Here is a 19,309-nt window from a genome sequence, read left to right as displayed (position 1 = left end):
TGCATATATATCATAACTAGTGTGCATTTAGATACCACATCTTGATTTTGTCTGAAAAATTCCTATGTAATTAATGTTGAAAATACTCATGTGAATCAACAAATTTACTTAATCGGTTTGTTGTTACAAAGATGGCGTCCCAGTGCAGCTTGTCTACTTTGTTTCCCATTCAGAGTCAGCTGGACAACGCCCTAGATGACGCTACAACCCAACAGGAGAAAGAAAATCTTGTGTACCAATACTTGCAAAAACTAGATGAAAGAGAAGATTTGAAGATTCCCGATTTTGATGAAGGTTAGCTCACACTTTGATAGCAAGTTGAATATTCTGAATCGCGAGTTGTTGGCAAACGTCATACAGCTCCTGCAGCGCTTGCGCGGTCCTCTAGCCAGCCGTATGCACACCAAACACACCATATTCGGACCCGTTCCAGTTTCTAAAATGTGACATGCTGCTATTCTCTGCAGAAAATATGACTGTCCTTCCTTTCCTACAAGCTTGGCTATTCATTTACCATCATAATCATATAGGCACGCAATCAGTGCAACTTTGTAAAATACATGATCACCAAAAAAAAAAAAAAAATCGTTCAAACTTTTTAGAGAATACATGCGATGCATAAATTATTAATGCTAATATTTGTAGTTGGGGTTGTTTTGCCTAGGTCTGGAATGGCTAAATACAGAAGGTCCACTGTCTCTAGCAAAAGAGCTGTCTGGCAAGGTGGTGATACTGGACTTCTTTACCTACTGCTGCATAAACTGCATGCATATCCTACCGGATTTGCATCAGCTTGAGAAAAGGCACCCCGTCAAAGGTAGGTACACACTCATCTCCCATGTAAATGGTAATGATTTGACACCTTATGTTGCAATATATTATCAACCACAGAGTGTGTATCAATGTACAAGTGTGTGAACAAGTGGTTGGTCAAAGTACACACACATTCATCATGTCAAAACATTTTAACGTTACAGTGGACGTCTTCCATGGCCCTATTTTCCGCTCTTTGTGAAATGTCATCTGTTCTCAAAGTGGTTTCCGATCTTGTAGTAGTCTAGTCTAGTCCTTGAAGTGCCAAAGTTTATTTAAAAAAAAAAACCATAAACACACACACACACACAATGATCAGAGGTCTGAGTACTGTACAATGCTGCTGGCTGTGGTGGGTGGGTGATTTATTTTTAGTCTGTTCTTGTGTAATCATGTTCTAACAGTCAAGTGGCCTATTGTTAGCTCTTCACCAAGATCATCTAAGTAAAGTAATTGAGTAGCGTACACCCCCCCCCCCCCCCCCACACACACACACACACACACACATACACCACCAGGCAGCCATTTGCTCCACACTTTAATTCACAATCTCCCTGGCTATATCTCTGGCACTGCTCAGGGTACATTCTGTATGCTTCTTCGTCCGGTAAAGTGTTCAAAGCCAAGTACAGCAGCAGCCGCCCCCACAACAACCCCCTATGCTCTCTGCAATCTGTGGTAGTAGTGGGCCTAGGCCCAGCGTGGAGGGCTCGGTTGGCTAGTCAAAACAATGATAGGGAAGAAGAGTTTTGTCATCTGATGTGCTGTTCTTAGTGAGGTGTATTCTCAGTCTAAAGTAATTTGTGTAAATGGGTGGGCCCAATTTGTGTACTTTCATTTTCTATGAGTGCCTAGATTGACTTGTTACATGGTTCATTATTCAGTGTGGAAATCTTCTAAGTAGTACTGTGAATTAGGAAATTAACTTGAGTAGAACACAATGTTGCGTTATGAAATGAATTTGCTACCTTTCCTTCTGCATGTGGTTTTCGATTTTTTTTCCCCCCAATGTTTTGACAGACCGCTGCAAATGTGCTTCTGTCTGTCCTCTGCATCTATCAGCCTCCGTGTTTCAAGCCCCAGGGATGGAACTGGAAGAACGACGTGGCGAAAAAGTGCTTTTGACATTTCAGTTGAGCTCGACAAACCACAGCAGAGTGAGCAGCAGCTATATTGAAATGGGAAAGAGTCGAATAAGCTAACTAACTTTCCGACGAAGCCCGTGCTGAGAACGGCTGAGCCCTGGGGCTTCCATTCTCCTGCCATGTTTCCTGTCATAGCTAGATATTTGATACATGATGTGCTAGGCTTCAGCCTGTTCTCGGGTCTTTTCCCAATCTTCAGAACACACATATCCCATCAAATGTGATTTAAATGAGCTTGTACCTCCTTAAAGTGAGTCTGTTGGTGTGTGGAAGGCCCATGTCATTTGACTTTGGATCGGGGCGTAGCTGGTGTAGGACATGTGATGACCAGATATGGAGGACACAGTGACAGCCCACACAGATGCGGAAGCCTCCAGGGTGCCGTCACAGCATTAACACAAAGACGCAATGTCCTTCAGCGGTCTATAGGGAGACTTCCTCACGGCCTTAATGCATCGGTAAAGAGCATGCAAGGGGAAGGTGAGTCAAGTGACAAGATGTTTCCTGTTAGGTCTCTGGACCAGAGGAGGGAGTCCATTGTAAAGGTCAAAAGTCAGTAGGGTCCATGCATCCAGGTTATTTTATTAATGTGTTTACATCCTGAAGCTATGTCGTTCAAGGAAAGCACTCTCAAATACTTGTCTTCAAACATTTTGCCCACTTTCAGTAACATTTTAAGATTGTATGCTTTTGAAGTAAACATTTATTCCGCAAAAAAAATAAAAAATATTTTAAAAAGATGGCAAACGTTTGAAGTGTAAAGGACATTTCAGATAAAACGGTATTAACAACATTTCTATTCCCTCAAATTGATTTAACATAAGGAGACAAAGCTAGAATCATGAAATCCAAATCACATGAACTTCCACTGGAAGTCTCCACGCTCATAGTTACATAAGGTTCTGGTAGAACAGATTCATTATGAAGCATAAATCGCAAATATGCATGATTACATTTCATCCAAAAAGCGTTATGGTTTGAGGTGAAAACCTTGTTTAACCTGTTATTGTTTTTCTGGTGGTTTGCTTAGTCAGTTTACTGAACCAGAGACCAAAGAAAATGAACATGTTTGGCAGCCTTCAGAGCCAGGACACAGTGTTGTTGAGGCTGAGCGCTGTCTGTTCTCTGTCCCTTTCTGTAAAGCTCAGATTGTCTTCTGGATTGTTTGTCCTTGCCTGACTTATGATTTCATTCCCTTGAAAGGAATTTGACTTGTAAAATGAATTGCATTCGAGCAAGAAGCCGTCCTTGTTGAAAAGCATTTTGTTTTTGTGTAACCAACATAAGCTTTGCTATTGTTGAAATATTTGTATTGATAAATCAAGTATGGATGCTAGTTATGCCTACCACATCTGAATGGTCAGGAACTGTCATATTTCTTCTATGTCAATAGTTTTTTAATCAAATGTTTTCCACCGCATCTTTGTTTTTATTTGATCTCAGACGGTTTGGTTATTGTGGGAGTACACTCTGCCAAGTTTCCCAACGAAAAGGTACGTTTCAGCTACTTCACAAGAAAATATAATTGTATAGCAAATAACAAATTAAGTGAATCAACCCCTGTACTGTCCTTTCTATATATATATATATATATATATATATATATATATATATATATATATATATATACATATATATATATATATATATATATATATATATATATATATATATATATATATATATATATATATATATATATATATATATATATATATATATATATATATATGATTGTTAGATCTGACATTGGGTATTGCATCAGCACTGCTTACTTACACACACACACACACACACACACACACACACACACACACACATATATATATATATATATATATATATATATATATATATATATATATATATATATATATATATATATATACCCAATGTCAGATTGAACAATCTTAATAAACTCCATATCCCACAATTCCGTTTCCATCAAGGTCCTTCGGAACGTGTGCAGCGCTGTGCTCCGCTACGACATCCGCCACCCGGTGGTGAACGACGGCGACGCGCGGCTGTGGCATGAGCTGGAGGTGTCCTGCTGGCCCACGCTTGTCCTCTTGGGGCCCCGCGGCAACCTGCTCCTCTCTCTGGTGGGGGAGGGCCACCGCGACAGGCTCGCCCTCTTCTCCGAGGCCGCCCTCAGACACTACGGGGACCGAGGCCTGCTGAGGGACCACCCTGTGGGGATCCGACTCTACAGGGACACGCTGCCCCCCACCATCCTGTCCTTCCCTGGGAAGGTGGCGGTGGACACCAGGAGAAAGAGGCTGGCAATAGCAGACACCGGGCACCACAGGGTCCTGGTGGTGTCCCAGGCAGGAGAGGTGCTTTATGCTGTAGGAGGTGGGTCAGGCTGGTGCTATGGGCTATGTGCATTCACTGGTGGGGGGTGGGGTTATGTTGTTGGGCATGTATGTGCTTTATATGAGGGTTGTTGATGGTAGCTGTGACTGCAGGGGACTTCAAGGTTTGTCTGAGGTGACATTGAGGGTTACTGTTTCGTTTTGTTGTTATGTAGTTATGACAGAGACACGGTGCTGGTTGTGTCCAAGAACACACTTCATAACCCCACAGCTGCTCCAGATATCACACCTCTGGGGATTAGTCTAAAATCTTCTGAATACTATTTGTCTACCCATTAAAAGCCAACTGGATGATGTTGGTTTAGTGTCTAATTTAAGGTATATGCCTTTGCTGTGACAACTGTCTTTGTCAGTATTAACACTGAGGGAAGCATTATTATTATTATTAATAATGTAGATTTTAAAGTTGTTAAGCAACTGTGTTCATACCAGAAGTAGAGTAAGCCTTTCCTCCTGTAACACCCCAGGGCCGGAGAGTGGAAGACAAGATGGCCGCCTTTCCGAAGCTTCCTTCTGTGCTCCTCAGGGTGTGGCCATTAAAGGAGACACTGTGTACGTGGCCGACACGGAGAACCACCTGATACGCAAGGTAGTTTGGCTCCAATCCTTCTAGAACCTTGTGTGTCATTTGAAGGTTGTGTGGAAGTCAGGGAATCCATTTAGCACTTTGCGAGTCTATTACGTTCTCATTACAAAACAAGTGTCTCGCTCACTCAGATTGACCTCCTGGAGGGGCGAGTCAGCACTCTGGCAGGAATGGGGGTTCAGGGCCAAGACAAGGAGGGCGGAGCTATGGGACTCCAGCAGCCAATCAGTTCCCCATGGGATGTAGCTCTCGGAACAGCAGGTGAGCGAGAGGTTCAGCCCACTCTGACCTCAAACACATGCAATAGCACTTTATTTTCACAGAATCTAGGTGAAAAAAGGATTTCAATGGGGTCAAAGGGACTCCGAACACACAGGCTGCAATAGAAATGGCATCAAAGGGTTAACTTTATATACCATGCCTAATTGGCAGTGATTGCCATTGAATAACTCGAAGACTAACCCACACGTTTTTATGCCTCATAAAATATCAAATCTCATAATTGTGTTCTGCTTTGGGCAGTGTGAGTTCCCTTTTTTCATCTTTGTTTCATTAATCCATCACAGCCTCTCCCTATCTAGAGTAAAAATCTTGTTTTAATGTCCGCTTTTGAAGCTCTCTTTTAGATCCTTAATCTCTGAAAATACACGGGTTGCTCATAGAATGGGGCTTTGTTCGAAAAAGAAAAAAATACAGTTATCGTCAGTGCCTTCAAGTCACGTACTGTGGATTGGTCAGTTTCTTTGTGAAGATGAAAGTGTGTGTGCATGTGTGTGTAGTTCTTTATCTTTGACCAAGCAGCTGATTTGATGCTGGAGAGAACTTGCTCTACCAAAAGAAAGCTTCTCAGGGAGAGCTGCAGCACTGATTGGCCATTTTAGTCCAAACTTCGGGCTCCACATCCAGTGAGCATTGACCTCATCTGACAGAAAGAGCCTTTGGCTGACATTTTGATGATGTTCTATGATGTATGGGTGCGTGCGCCCACGTGCATACTAAGAGATGCTTCGAAAAATTCATCTTGACAACCCTCAGATTCATTCCCCTGACAACAAAGGCTCTAATCCTGAACGGGAGTAGTCTGTGCTGTCCTCCAGTTTGCCCGCCTCCCTCACAGATTCAGTCAATAACAATATAAAAGAACAATACAAGAAGGCTGAACATCCTAATGAAAAAGAACACCAGAGTCCTTATATGACGAGACGTTCTGTACTGTGTGAGGCTGTTTGTTTTGAAAATCCACACTGTTGCAATACATCAGGAGACTTGAAATGGGTGTAATTTGTTTCACGTTTGTGGGGTTTGGTTTGGTTTGGTTTACCATGGGTACCCATGAAGCAGCATAATCAGCAATGCCCCTTTCCTAGCTAGGCTACTTTACCTCTAAGACAGCAGCTTGACTGCCTTCCTATATCTTAAAGTGTACAGGTAAGGTAATATCCAGATCGGAAATGCTACCTCAGGGTTCTACAACGTGGTCATTGAACCCGTATGTCCACTATTGTGCCCCCACCCCCCCCCCACACACACACACACACACACACCTCCCCTGAGACTGTTCCCAAACACTCATTCCATATTCATGAAGGGATCATTAATGATTCAGCCCACTCCAGTTGGCTTCAATCCCCCAGAGTACAAACCTTTTCCAGCCCAAAGATAAATGTATAACTATGCTGCCAAAGGTGCAACCGGTGCCCAGCCTCCCTCCATATTTAATGACGGATATTTGACTGTTTAAGGAACCGTAAGAACACTCGAGGGTTGCCGATATGACTTCACTGAGAACTTTCTGATTAGCCAGATCTGTATCGGCAGGTGGTGAGGAGGATAATGTGCTGTGGATTGCCATGGCCGGGACCCACCAGATCTGGGCTCTGTTCCTAGCTGATGGGAAGCTGCCCAAAGCGAGGTGAGCTACCGGGATAATGACCTCATCTATGCCGGCCGGCTGTGGAGGACGTGCAGTAGTAGTAGACTGATTCATCACAAGATAGGATCCCACGTCTGCAGCTACTGGGGACAGGCCCAAGTTTGTAATCCGATCTTGAAGGCATTTCAAATCCGTAATCATACTTAATTGTCTTCCCTGGCACCTCTGGTTTTGTCACTGGCATCCATTATGACAGGGCGTTTCATATCGTTTTTATATCTGTTTTTCCCCCCCATGTTCGCCCTCCAGCGAATCCAAAGCGGGCACGTGTGTGCGCTGGGCTGGTAGTGGCAGCGAGGAGAACCGAAACAACGCGTACCCGCATAAGGCAGGCTTCGCCCAGCCGTCCGGCCTGGCGCCGGCCCCCGAGGAGCCCTGGAGCTGCCTGTACGTGGCCGACAGCGAGAGCAGCACCGTCCGCACGCTGGCCCTGAATGACGGGGCTGTCAAGATGCTGGTGGGGGGCGAGAGGGACCCCCTGGTGAGTGTCTGTCTGTCTGTCTGTCTGCTGTATCGTAGAGGGGGATTGTATAGACAGTAGGAGTGGGGTATAGAGGCAAGTGTCCTGTATCTGTCAAGTATCCTTTTCTGTATTGTGTACTGTAAGCGATGACATTTTGTATTTCAAAGTTGTTCCCTGCTAAGTCATCCTTGTTTTGTTTGTGTGTGTGTGTGTGTGTGTGTGGGTGGGGGTATATTCATTTGTGTAACCTTGATTAATCCAGGCAATTAGGAAATTCTTATTTGCAATGACGGCTTGACAAGTAGAAAACGCAGTGCAATATTAAGTACGTCAAGCAACACCTAAGTGAAACTGGACAGGCCATCTTTCCACCTGTAATGCACACTAAGCCACCCAAACGGAAACATTTACACTGGTGTCGACTGACAAATGACTCTCACTGGCTCAGACTATGCCTTTACTGGGTATCGGCCAACTGTTGTTGGATGAAGCCTCCCTACTTAAGGACCAAACACAGTTCTGGTGTACATTCAAGAGGATCAGTCTTAAATGTTTTATTTCAGCGTTCAGAGATGCTGTACATTGTCACATACATACTGTTTACACTCAATATTATATACAGTACTTTGCAACAGTCTTAAGCACAAATAAAAACATGTTAAAGTAAAGCAAAACTACTCGAGAAATGATTTAATGAAAAGTCTCTGCATTGCACATTTATTCAGAGAAATATTTCAGACAGTATTCATGTAAAAAAAATATTGTGCCTTAGACTTTTGCACAGTACTGTACAGATATATACAGTGTATATATATATATATATATATATATATACGTTTATATAATCTCAAACCCTTGAAATTATTTGAAAGTGTTTGAGATGCAAAAAAAGGCCATTTGCACTCTTAGGACCAATCCATTTGTTTCATTATTCTGGGTGAAACCAAATCTATTGCCCCATGATTTGTAAATAGTATTGGTTCCCATGTCTAGCTATAGGTGTCTCCATATAGGGTCTGAATACAGTGGACTGCCCCGGTCATTCCAGGCTTTCACTCATCACTCTGACTGGCATTCCTGACTGTTCTAATCAGCCTCAGTTTATATTCTCCCTCAGCAATACTTAGTCTATCTCCCCATGAGGTTCTTTATAAGGAAATGAGAGCCCTTAGAAGCCTTACCACTTTGTCAGATGAATGCCCAACAAAACATAGTTAAGCAGAGGCTTTCTGACTGATTTTATGTGAACAGCAACAGATTTATTCAAGGATTGTACTTCCAGTGACGTGGAATACACTCCATGCAGAAAGTTCTCGCAAACTTGGCATGTGTGGGAAAATTTTCAAGGATTTTCAGAATTTCAAGGCGGTTTATAATGAGATACTGTTATCTAATTTGTTTGATTTATTAAACTGGGTGACACAGAGCGAGAGGCTATTTATATCCATTTTCCTGATTTCGGCTCTGCTGTGACAGCTCTGTTCTAGCGACATCTATTTACTCTTTTGGGTTTCAGATGGGTTTTTGAAGCAGACAATGAAAATGAATGGGATTTGGTAATTGACATTGTTGTTATGCGTTTCTGTTGCCAGTTAATGAAATGAGTTATTTCAACTATTCCAAATATGACTCACCCTGTGTGCGCGCGTGTGTGTGCGTGCGTGTGTGGAAGGGGGGGGGGGGAGAGAGAGTGGGAGTAAGTGGTGGCTTTCTCCCTTTTTCTACCACGTCTTCCACTTCCTGCTACTACTTTCCCATCCCACAGCACCAGACACTGAAATGACCCTGTAGTGGGAAGACAGTCTGTGGAAATATTCTACCATTACATATTGGTAGTCCATATTATTTCAGTGATTTCTGCAGTTTGTTCATTCTTCAACTTCCTCTTGGAATTTCACACGTAAAAACGTCACACATGTGACTTTGCAGAACATTGGATCATTTGTATGTAAAGGGCTTAGAATGGGTTCCCTTGGAATAACAACAAATCTCACTCGTTATTAGTTGAGTTAGAAGGTTGACTTTATACACTAGCCAATTTTGGCTTAGACTTGATTAAAGTTGATGGAACTTGATACAATCTCCATAGTTAGTTACTCCAAGGTAGCTCCATTGAACTGTACAGAAATGATTGTTTGGGCTTTCCCAAAATGCTGGTTATCCAGTTGTGTGTGTTTGGACAACAGAATCTCTTTGCCTTTGGGGACGTGGATGGGAAAGGAGTGGAGGCCAAGCTGCAGCACCCTCTGGGTGTGGCCTGGGCCCCGGAACAGGGCCTGCTGTATGTGGCCGACTCCTACAACCACAAGGTGAGTGGGATCTGGGCAGGAGTCTTCCTCCAATCATATCCTCTCACTGGTCCCAACGTCATGCCCTTCTTCTGTTGTAGTTCAGTCAGGTGATATGGGTTGGATGCAGATGAAGAATACTTTTTACTGTTCCCTAGCTAGCCTTTTTCACAGCCTGTGTGTGTGTGTGTTTGTACTTCAGATCAAAGTGGTTGACCCCAAGACCAAGCAGTGTGGTGTCCTGGCCGGCACAGGGGAGGCTGGGGACGTCCTGGGCACGGGCTTCTTAGACTCCGCCTTCAACGAGCCAGGAGGGCTGTGTGTGGGGGCGGGGGGCCAGGTGCTCTACGTGGCTGACACCAACAACCACCAGGTCAAGGTTCTGGACATGGACACCAAGACCGTTTCCCTGGTGAGGGGCCGGGTGTTTGCGTGTGCACATGGGCACCTCTGCCGTTAAACTCTGTTTTGACAACGCCCAATGAGCTCCATGTGTTGACCCGGTATTCCTCTGTTACTCTTACTAATGGTGTAATGACCTGACTGTGGGGTTGAAGTGAGTGCTGTTTTAATATGAGGGTATATATAGCCATAGTTGATTATTTCAAAGGCTAAGCCAAAATAACCAAAATATGTCCCTGTTCTGATACTTGTGGAGCTAAGTGTTTGTATTAGAGAGAGCGTGAGTAATGACTGTTTCTATTGCGAACACAACCATAATCCAGGGTTCCATGTTCCCAGCTATGAGTACAAAGCTCTGTAAATACCATCTACCCATCGCGCGCACTCTCAGTTATTATTTGCTCTTTGTATGTCCCGTGTGTACATTTGTCTGTTCCAATAGCTTTAATATGCAAATCTTGTGGTCTTTCCGATAATAATTTGGATTACATTTGGATCAAGTGGTTTGAAGTCGGAGTTGACTGCGTGCTTTGATACTCTCTTTCAACCCTCATCTTGAAAGCTCTCCCCAATTTCCCTGTGTTCCCGTCTCAGTTCCCTGTTCTCACCGAGACTGTCGACTCTGCGCCAGCCAAAGCCTCTGGTCCTCCCAAAGTCCCCAAACTTCCCAAATCAGCAGCCAGGATCGTCCTGCCCTCTCTGGCCGTGTCCCCGGGGCTGACTGTGACCATGGAGGTGACTCTGTCTCTACCGGAGGGGACCAAGCTCACAGAGGAGGCCCCCAGCTTCTGGAGCCTGTCTGCTGAGGGTAAGAACACACATCAGCTTCTGGAGCCTGTCTGCTGAGGGTAAGAACACATATTAAAGGGCTGTATTCATCCCAATCAGAGCCGGAACACTGTGTCCATCACACACAGATTGGGTGTCAATTGTATGAGAGATCTATGAATATTTTTAGCATACATGAATAATGTTGTTGCTCTTCAGCTCAAACATGTTCTTTGGGCCGCACCAACACCACACCAACACTTTGTAGTTGTTGGGGGGGTATTTTGTTCTTCAGAGAGTCATTGATCGAGATGTAGTAGTATTTATTGTAATAGCTGTCAAAATCTGTGTGTAATCCTTTCATAGTTTACCCCTATCCATCATCTACTCAACCTGTTGATCTCAACACTCCAACCATATTCAGTTTTTTTAAAACAGCACACACTTCAACCATACAGTCAGGTCATTACATTGTTAGCTTTCAAGAACTCTTTGTCCTTGGGGATGCCTGTGCACACCTACATACTGTAGAATAATGAATGATAGTTTAACTGTGTCTTAGTATTTTAAAACTTGGGAATGGATTCATTAATTGACTGATGGAAGTAATTAAGTAATTGCTGTGATGTGGGAGACCCTTAAATACTTCAAAATGCCATGGGGGTATTGATCTTTTCTAGTACGGCGGAAATATAAATTCATGGATAGGTGAGACTGAGTAACGATCTCGAGTTTAACGATGACGTTAAGGATCTAATTTTAGATTTGCTTTTTTGTTCGCTGTAGCTGAACTGATTTACAGTGCAGGTCTTGATCCTGAAAATAAACTTGGTCTGTTATGACTGAATCAATGCAGGAAGAGCAGCAGCATCTGTAAATCTAGCTGCTCGCGCTCGCAAACTCTGAATGAAAATTTCAGGATCAAGATCTGTTGATGTTGGTTCCGCATGAACAATAAAAGCACTTTATTCAGTAAATTGGCCAGCCGATCAATATACAGTCTTTGGAGGACCGATTAGTCCACACAATGTTTTTAGGTAAAGTCAAATTTGCATGGAGGAAGGTCATGAACATACAGGCGTAAGACATAAGGGAGTGTATTGCAACACTTGTCCTCACACTGAACGTCCGTGTCATCGGTGTTGGTTTGGTCTTCTCTCTTGCCTCTGTCGGGTTCACTCCCCGGTGGGCTCCTGGACCTGTCAGGGCAGGCCCTGGCATACGGCACAGCTGGAACGGCACTGCTGAGATGGCTCACAGTTACTGTTCAATACCAGCTGTGCTCCTGTGCTGCCGGAGATGCTGCTGTGCATGCAAAGTAGATCTTACTCCACACACTCTCTCTACTCTCTCTTTATTTCTCTCTCATATGTCCATGCGGTATATTACGTAAACACACATGCACGCACGCACACACACACACACACACAAAGAGCAAGAGGAGGAATTCACTCCCTGATCTCGACCAGTTTCCATTGACCACCTTGTAGCTATTTAGAAGAGCTGTAAGGTGGTAGTCGATGATGAGTACACTAATCTGATGTGTATCCTATTCAAAACATTCAATCAAGGCTTTTGTGCACAGTTGAATGTACTTCCTGAATCCAAGCTCCTGTCTTTCATAGGTGATGAGTGGTTGCTCGAGGGCCAGGTGGTTACCGGGGACATCCTGGACCTCTCTCAAGTCCTCTCCCTCTCAACCAAGCTTCCAGAGATGACCGGGACAGCAAGCCCCAGCCCTGCTCTCACTCTCAGTGTATGGGTGTACTGCTGTCTGGCCCAGGGTGGAGCTTGTATGATGAAAGTGGCCTCCTTCACCCAGCCCCTCGACATAGGTCGAGCGCCCGCTGAGGGAGGGGTCACCGTGACGATGGCTCACGCCTTCTGAAACCAGCGGAGTTTGGTCCTTTCATTGTGGGGATGAGTATGCCTCAGAATCAGGATATTACTTTTGAATGCAACCTTCACCGCTCCCCCCCCCCCCCCCACCCCTTTTCAGTTATCAGTGGTCTTAAGATGAGATGTGTTTTCAACAGGGTAGTGACTCATGGTGTGGATGGCTTCAAAGGCTTTGTCCTTTATCTGCCCTTACAGTCAATATGAAGCACCATAATCTATGCAGAAACACTTGTGGATTGTATATATGTGATTTTTTTTAAAGATGAACACCAAAGTATCCAATACAGTACCTTCACTGTGACTCAATGACAGTATTGTGGCAGATATGTTTACATGACACAGTTGTAAGTACTCTGAAATATCCTCAAGCACAACTATCATAATTTGTGAGCACTCATAAACATCTCTGCCGTTCAAAGCTGATGTAATATTTATTTGTATTATTATTTGTTGACTCAATGTTCACATGTATTAACAGCTCAGCTTAAAGGGGATTTATGCCACAAGCTTAATACCAGAACAGCTGTAAAACAAAAACACTCTAGTTAACATTTTCATAGTAGAAATATATATTCACAAGGATTGATGACTGTACCACGCCCTGCCAAACTTCCGTCAATGCATGTCAATAACTAAACCTGCTTCCAAAATTAACAAAAGGGTGAGGCAGCTCATATTTTCACTGGTTCTTGGAAAAACTAGAATTTCAAGATTGAAAGTTGTTGGTCACAATAACTGAGTCATGATTGAAGGAAAACTTGAATTGAATCAATTTGTATGGGACCTGTTTTTGCCCACATGCTCCTTTTGCATACAGTTGGTTATATATATATATATATAAAACCAACTGTATGTAAAATGAGCATATATATATATTCGTTTTTTTTTTCTTCAAAATAGTATAGACAGCACCTAGCAGTTCTGGTGTACAGATAATTTGATTAAAATAATGATGAAAGTGCCTCTTTTATACAGAAGTCAGCGATCTTTGCTCACCTAGAGTTACTGATAGTGGAGCTGGATGTCAGAAAGCCCCACTATCAGTAAACGTTAAATGGAAAATGCCATGGAGATGCCACAGCCATTGTGAGTTTAATGTATTACTTGGTGAATGAGAAGATTTATTGTTATGAATATGGTAGCCTCCATTTATTATGAATCAAACAGGTGTTGGAAAGCCCTCTGGTTCACCATGAAACATTTGGGTAGGCTTAAGTGGAAGGGTGTTCATGTGCATGCAAAGCAGAAGATATGTTCATCTGGTAAGCGTTATGTCACTTGATGATTTGTGTCAGAGCAAAGCTATATAATGTCTGTCATGTTTTTGTACTCTGGGAATTGATTTCATAGTCTGGGAGCTCTATATGAAATGCAGTCATTTATGGGGGATGCAATAAACCATATTTAACGAATGTGTGTATGCTTCTCATTATGTAAAATACTGCTGTACAAATGATAGAACCTGGTTTGATTGTAAATGATCAGCTAAGGTTTGCACAGAAACAAATGATCTTATAAAGACTCAAATGTGTGAACGCAGGTTGGCAGACTTTTGGAGGATGACAGCTGCTAATGTTTCCGGATTAAGTCCAGCCTGTTTGGATATTGTTAGTATTTATGATGTTACTTAGGTTAAAGTTTACTTGTTCTGTATATCACTAAATTATTTTCTCCTCCTAGGTCATTTGATGTCCCCCCTTCAGATCTATTTTAAGGTTTGTTGTTACATATTCTACTGAAAATTGAAAATTGTGTTTTTTTTTTTGGAAGTGAACAATCTCTGTCGTGCTCTTCCATTTTGCCTGATTTTAAAAGAACTTCTCCTGGCTTTCAGATAACCTGTTGCCTCTAGGACAATATGGGGTGGTTGAGGTATTTGTGTTACATAGGTCTCTGGTGTATTTGTCAAATTGTCATCTGCATCAAGCAACAGTATGATGACACTGACACTTTCGAGGAGGTATTGCAATGTTGGGTTAGGTCAGTCATGTCATAGTCACAGTGCATATCTACTGATTGACTGTCCAGTTCTTAGGTATGCAACCAACCAAGCTAAACCAGGTTCACAGTTGTTTTTAGTGTAGGCTACCATACATTCCATAGGTACATTTTAGGTTGAAAACTAATACTTTGGTCCTGGTTTGGATTTTAGATGCTATATTGTACAGCTTAACGAGGTTTCCATTAGTTTACCTAATTAATTAAATAAACATTTCAAATCAACATTTATGGCTGTATTGCCCTTTTACGAGCATTGTCATAGAGGGCTTCACATACTCACAGAACTGCCCCTCAGCCAACCTAAACTCTCAAGGAAGACAAGGAAACACGCCCAGGAAAATCCATTGTGGAAAAAATTGAAGAAAACTTGGGAGCAGCAATTCGGTGAGGGTTCCCCTGCTCCAAAGACGGGTTCAATCTATTTTGGCTATCATATCCGAAAAAATGTAGTGAACGTCAAGCCAGAAAATTTGATTTCAAAGCATCCTTCCTCGGGTTTCATGAATCGGTCATGAAGGCATCCCTCATTTTTTGTCATTTGTCAGCCCCAAAAAGGAGCATCATGCATAAACTGCTTTAAACCTTTCTTTGGCACTGGTGCCTTGAACACTATGGCTGGATATTGTTATTACAATATAAGTGATAAGACATCTCTGTCTGTAGGCCCAGATATAGTGAATGTCTGTCTGAAAGCTACAGTAATTATGATAGACTCCAGGAATGCAGATTAAGTACACTTCTGCCGATGCCCGATGTTCCCTGGCTCAGCCGCAGCTATAAGGAGGGGCAATTATGATCTTATCGCCCAGTAACAGCTTCCTACTGCAGAAAATGCCCCTCTCTTGCCCAGCTTATGCAAGGACATAACTAGCGCGCAGCGCACTGATGGCCCTCTTTATTTAGCCTGGTGCAGGGAGATAGCCAATGTCAGTGGAAAATCCAGGGGCCAGGTGAAATGTAGATCCAGTTAAACAGAGAATTATGAAAGCTAGCTAAGATTTGATAATTTCTGAAGCTCTTCCTATATTCGACGCGTGCATTGAAACCTTGTCGTCTGAAGTTCTGTAAATACAAGCAAACACAAGAGCTGTTGTCAAAAAAACAGTGAATCTCAAATTTATTTTCAGAATGGTATTAAGCATGGCAAAAATGGCAAGGTCAACTAGTTACATTAAAACATGAAGACGTGGAGAAGTTGTCCTCGTTGAAAACCAAAGCACACTACCTCGGAGGAAAGCTTAAATAAACAAAGCAATCAAGGCAGTTGGCTATCCTTAATTGATAATGTCTGCTGCGGAACCCTGGAATGCATAGGGCAAAGAAGCATGTATAGCCGACACAATGTGATTAAAAATGGATACGTTGTTTTATGCACCGAGGCAAAAGTGTCATCTCGTGAAGTTCATTGTCATGGGATGAGATACTTGCAAAACAACTGTAGCCTCGCAATTGGTCGCCCAGAGTTGTGATGTCACAACTTAATCGCCTATACTGTTTGAGCAGACAGAAAGCGGTGTCCAGATGGAGTTGGAGAGCCGAGGGATCATAGCTACCTCATGGATACACTAAAGAGGACCAGGAACTCTACAAACTGTCTTGATGAATAGGAATAATATATGTACAGCGCACTGCCCATCATGGGGGATGGTCCGTCATCTATAAACTTCAACAATGACACAAAAGGTGGAAAGGTGGATGTCGACAATCCTGGCAATGGCGCATCTGAGCAGTGGATGGTCGGAATAGGATTGGTTATGGGTCTCATAGTTTTAACTATTGTTATCGGTAATATTTTGGTCATAACTGCTATAGCCAAGAACCAGAGACTACAGACATTGACCAACGTTTTTATTGTTTCCCTGGCGAGCGCAGATCTTATCATGGGCTTGTTGGTGGTACCATTTGGTGCTGCGCTGGAAGTCCAGGGCGCGTGGCTGTATGGCTCCTTCTTCTGTGAATTCTGGATATCCGTTGATGTTCTGTGTGTCACTGCCAGCATCGAGACGCTGTGCGTTATTGCGATAGACAGGTATGTCGCCATCACCTCGCCTTTCCGATACCAAAGCTTGCTTACGAAGGCAAGGGCAAAAGTGATAGTATGCAGTGTGTGGGCTATCTCTGCGCTGGTCTCTTTCCTACCCATTTTAATGCACTGGTCGCGGGACAATGAGAACACCGCATGTTATGAGAATCCAGAATGTTGTGACTTTATTACCAACCGGGCGTATGCCATTTCGTCCTCAATCATATCGTTTTACATACCTTTAGTTGTAATGATATTTGTCTATGCCCGAGTGTATAGAGAAGCAAAAAAGCAACTAATGAAGATAGATAAGTGTGAGGGAAGGTTTCACAATAACCTTAACGATGCCACCAAGAACAAAACTAATAGAAAGAGACCCTCAAAAATGCTTGCATTAAAGGAACAAAAAGCATTAAAAACACTGGGCATTATTATGGGAACGTTTACTCTTTGCTGGTTGCCCTTTTTCATTGTCAACGTTGTCCGAGTGTTCTCCTCCGAGGTCGTGGACAAAGACCTTTTCGTGTTCTTTAACTGGCTCGGATATGTCAACTCTGCTTTCAACCCAATAATCTACTGTCGCAGTCCGGACTTTCGAAAGGCTTTTAAGAGACTGCTTTGCTGCCCAAGACAAGCAGACCGAAGGCTTCATGTAAGCTCATGCGACCTTTCGCGTTACTCCGGCGGCTTTGTGAACTCATTGGAACCGGGAATGATGGGGACGTGGACAGACTGCAACGGACTGGACCATAGCGACAGCAGCCTGGAGGGTAGCGCCAAATTATCTCATTCAGAGTCGCAGCTGTAAGGATTGTTAATGTGAATTTCACCGGTGACATTTTTTGTTGTTGCGTAAATGTCCAGTTGAGCCCATGGAGACTTCGTCTGTCAATGCGCCAACATTTGGAAAAAGAGTCATGTTCAAGGTTTATCTATTTCTCGGACGACAATGATGACACTCAAAAGGCTAGCATCATCCGTGTGTTAATAATAAACTTTAGCAAATCTCCATTCAGATGGAAAGGAGCAGCTCATTTATAAATCGTGCACTAGATGTTGGAACAGCAATGTAAATACATTTCAACAAGTGTCAAAATGCCATGTTATACCTCATGCCTAAAGTACACATTGTACGTAAGGAATTTGTTTATATTAAACATATGTTAAATAAACAGTATTTATTTTGCGCTGTACATAGGTCTGTAGAGTAGGTGAAGAATTGCACAGACATGAAATGGGTGGGTTGAAGGGCGGTGGTACTGATGTGCACCTCAGCATAGAGGGGGACCAAATAGATCTCCGTCTTCTCTCTCTCTCTCTCTCTCTCTCTCTCTCTCTCTCTCTCTCTCTCTCTCTCTCTCTCTCTCTCTCTCTCTCTCTCTCTCTCTCTATATATATATATATATATATATATATATATATATATATATATATATATATATATATATATATATATATATATAGATAGATATAGATATAGATATAGATATATATCTGATATATATAAATATATATCGGTCTCCTAATCTCCAATTCTCATGGGTCTGTGTTTTATTGTATTATGGTGGATGTTTATTTGTGTGCAATAAAGTGTACATTTATGACAACTGTTTCTTCGTTCCACATTATGATAGTTCTTCATATGTATTTGTCTATGTACACATGGACTTAACTCTCACAAAGGGAATCATTACACTATGTGAGCTGTTGAATGTGCTGTATAACTGGTTACAATAATTGAATGCAGAATTCAGTTTATTGAAGACATTAAGTCAAAACATTCTATTTTGGTTCTCACAACTACAGTGTTTTCCATAGCAAACTAGCGCTGAGAACATTGTAAACAATATATTTTGTGAATAATGAATTGCTAATTGATCTTGATTCATATTTCATCAAACATCTGGCCATGATTAAATAATTTGTTGTGCATTTTCAAATACTTGTTCAAAGAAGTGATCAAAGGAATTATATTAATCCACAATCTTAACCATATGCACACATACAAAACATACATTGAAGTGGGCCTAATTACATTTTTGACCAAATTCTAACTAAATAATGCTGATGACCCAATAGTAAAATAAACATTTATACACAACAACCAAACAGGAAGATAGTTTGATCTCCACGTACGTTGGCGTACATGATGGCTATAAAATTCATTTAATTTTATCAATGCTTTAAAACATATATATTAACCATTAGCCTGACATACAACACTACTAATATCTACACACTACACATGTCACAGATTTCTGGAACTTTAACCAGAGCCTTGTGATATTTAGCATTAAAGTAACATGCTCAGTGAGTATCTATAAGCAGGCATGCATTTACAATTTTACATATCCAAAGTCATGTTTTGATCCAACAATTCAAGGGATTTAAAGGTTCAAACTAAGCCCCAACAATTGAAGACCAAGCAAGTAAAGATGTGCAGTTCTTTGGGTTTGTTAAGAACATGAAAGTTCACACCAACTAAGTAAAGAATGTAGTGTAACTACACATCAGCGAGACCAAGCATGCAGACATTGTGGACATGCGTAAATCATAGGATTATTACCTGTATTACATTGTGAGATGTTGGTGGTTCTTCTCATAATATGGAAA

General features: G+C 42.2%; 2 protein-coding genes across 4 annotated transcripts; both read left to right on the top strand.

The window, feature by feature from the left end:
* Nucleotides 1-3: 3 nt before the first annotated feature.
* nhlrc2 (NHL repeat containing 2) lies at nt 4-14,084 on the top strand. Of its 3 annotated transcripts, none has more exons than XM_084669510.1 (12): nt 4-294; nt 665-817; nt 3,402-3,451; nt 3,908-4,313; nt 4,801-4,922; nt 5,051-5,180; nt 6,738-6,831; nt 7,102-7,333; nt 9,502-9,624; nt 9,806-10,015; nt 10,600-10,853; nt 12,399-12,638. In XM_084669510.1, exons 1-11 carry the CDS (start codon nt 132-134, stop codon nt 10,849-10,851), a joined length of 1,935 nt encoding a protein of 644 aa, XP_084525636.1. In that variant the 5' UTR covers nt 4-131; the 3' UTR covers nt 10,852-10,853; nt 12,399-12,638. The 3 variants fall into 3 exon arrangements, with proteins under 3 accessions (XP_084525636.1, XP_084525634.1, XP_084525635.1); XM_084669508.1 differs by having other exon boundaries at nt 14-294; nt 10,600-10,813; nt 12,399-14,084; XM_084669509.1 differs by lacking the exon at nt 4-294 and adding an exon at nt 1,876-2,438 and having other exon boundaries at nt 684-817; nt 10,600-10,813; nt 12,399-14,084.
* Nucleotides 14,085-16,213: 2,129 nt separating this feature from the next.
* On the top strand, nt 16,214-18,021 carry adrb1 (adrenoceptor beta 1). Its single transcript, XM_084669512.1, has one exon. The coding sequence runs from the start codon at nt 16,290-16,292 to the stop codon at nt 17,502-17,504; it is 1,215 nt and encodes a 404-aa protein (XP_084525638.1). The 5' UTR covers nt 16,214-16,289; the 3' UTR covers nt 17,505-18,021.
* The last annotated feature ends 1,288 nt before the right edge of the window (nt 18,022-19,309 follow it).

Source organism: Hypomesus nipponensis, chromosome 13 (assembly GCF_054491055.1).
Source record: "Hypomesus nipponensis isolate SF chromosome 13, ASM5449105v1, whole genome shotgun sequence".
Taxonomy (NCBI): Eukaryota; Metazoa; Chordata; class Actinopteri; order Osmeriformes; family Osmeridae; genus Hypomesus; species Hypomesus nipponensis.
This window is presented reverse-complemented; position numbering and strand designations above follow the sequence as displayed.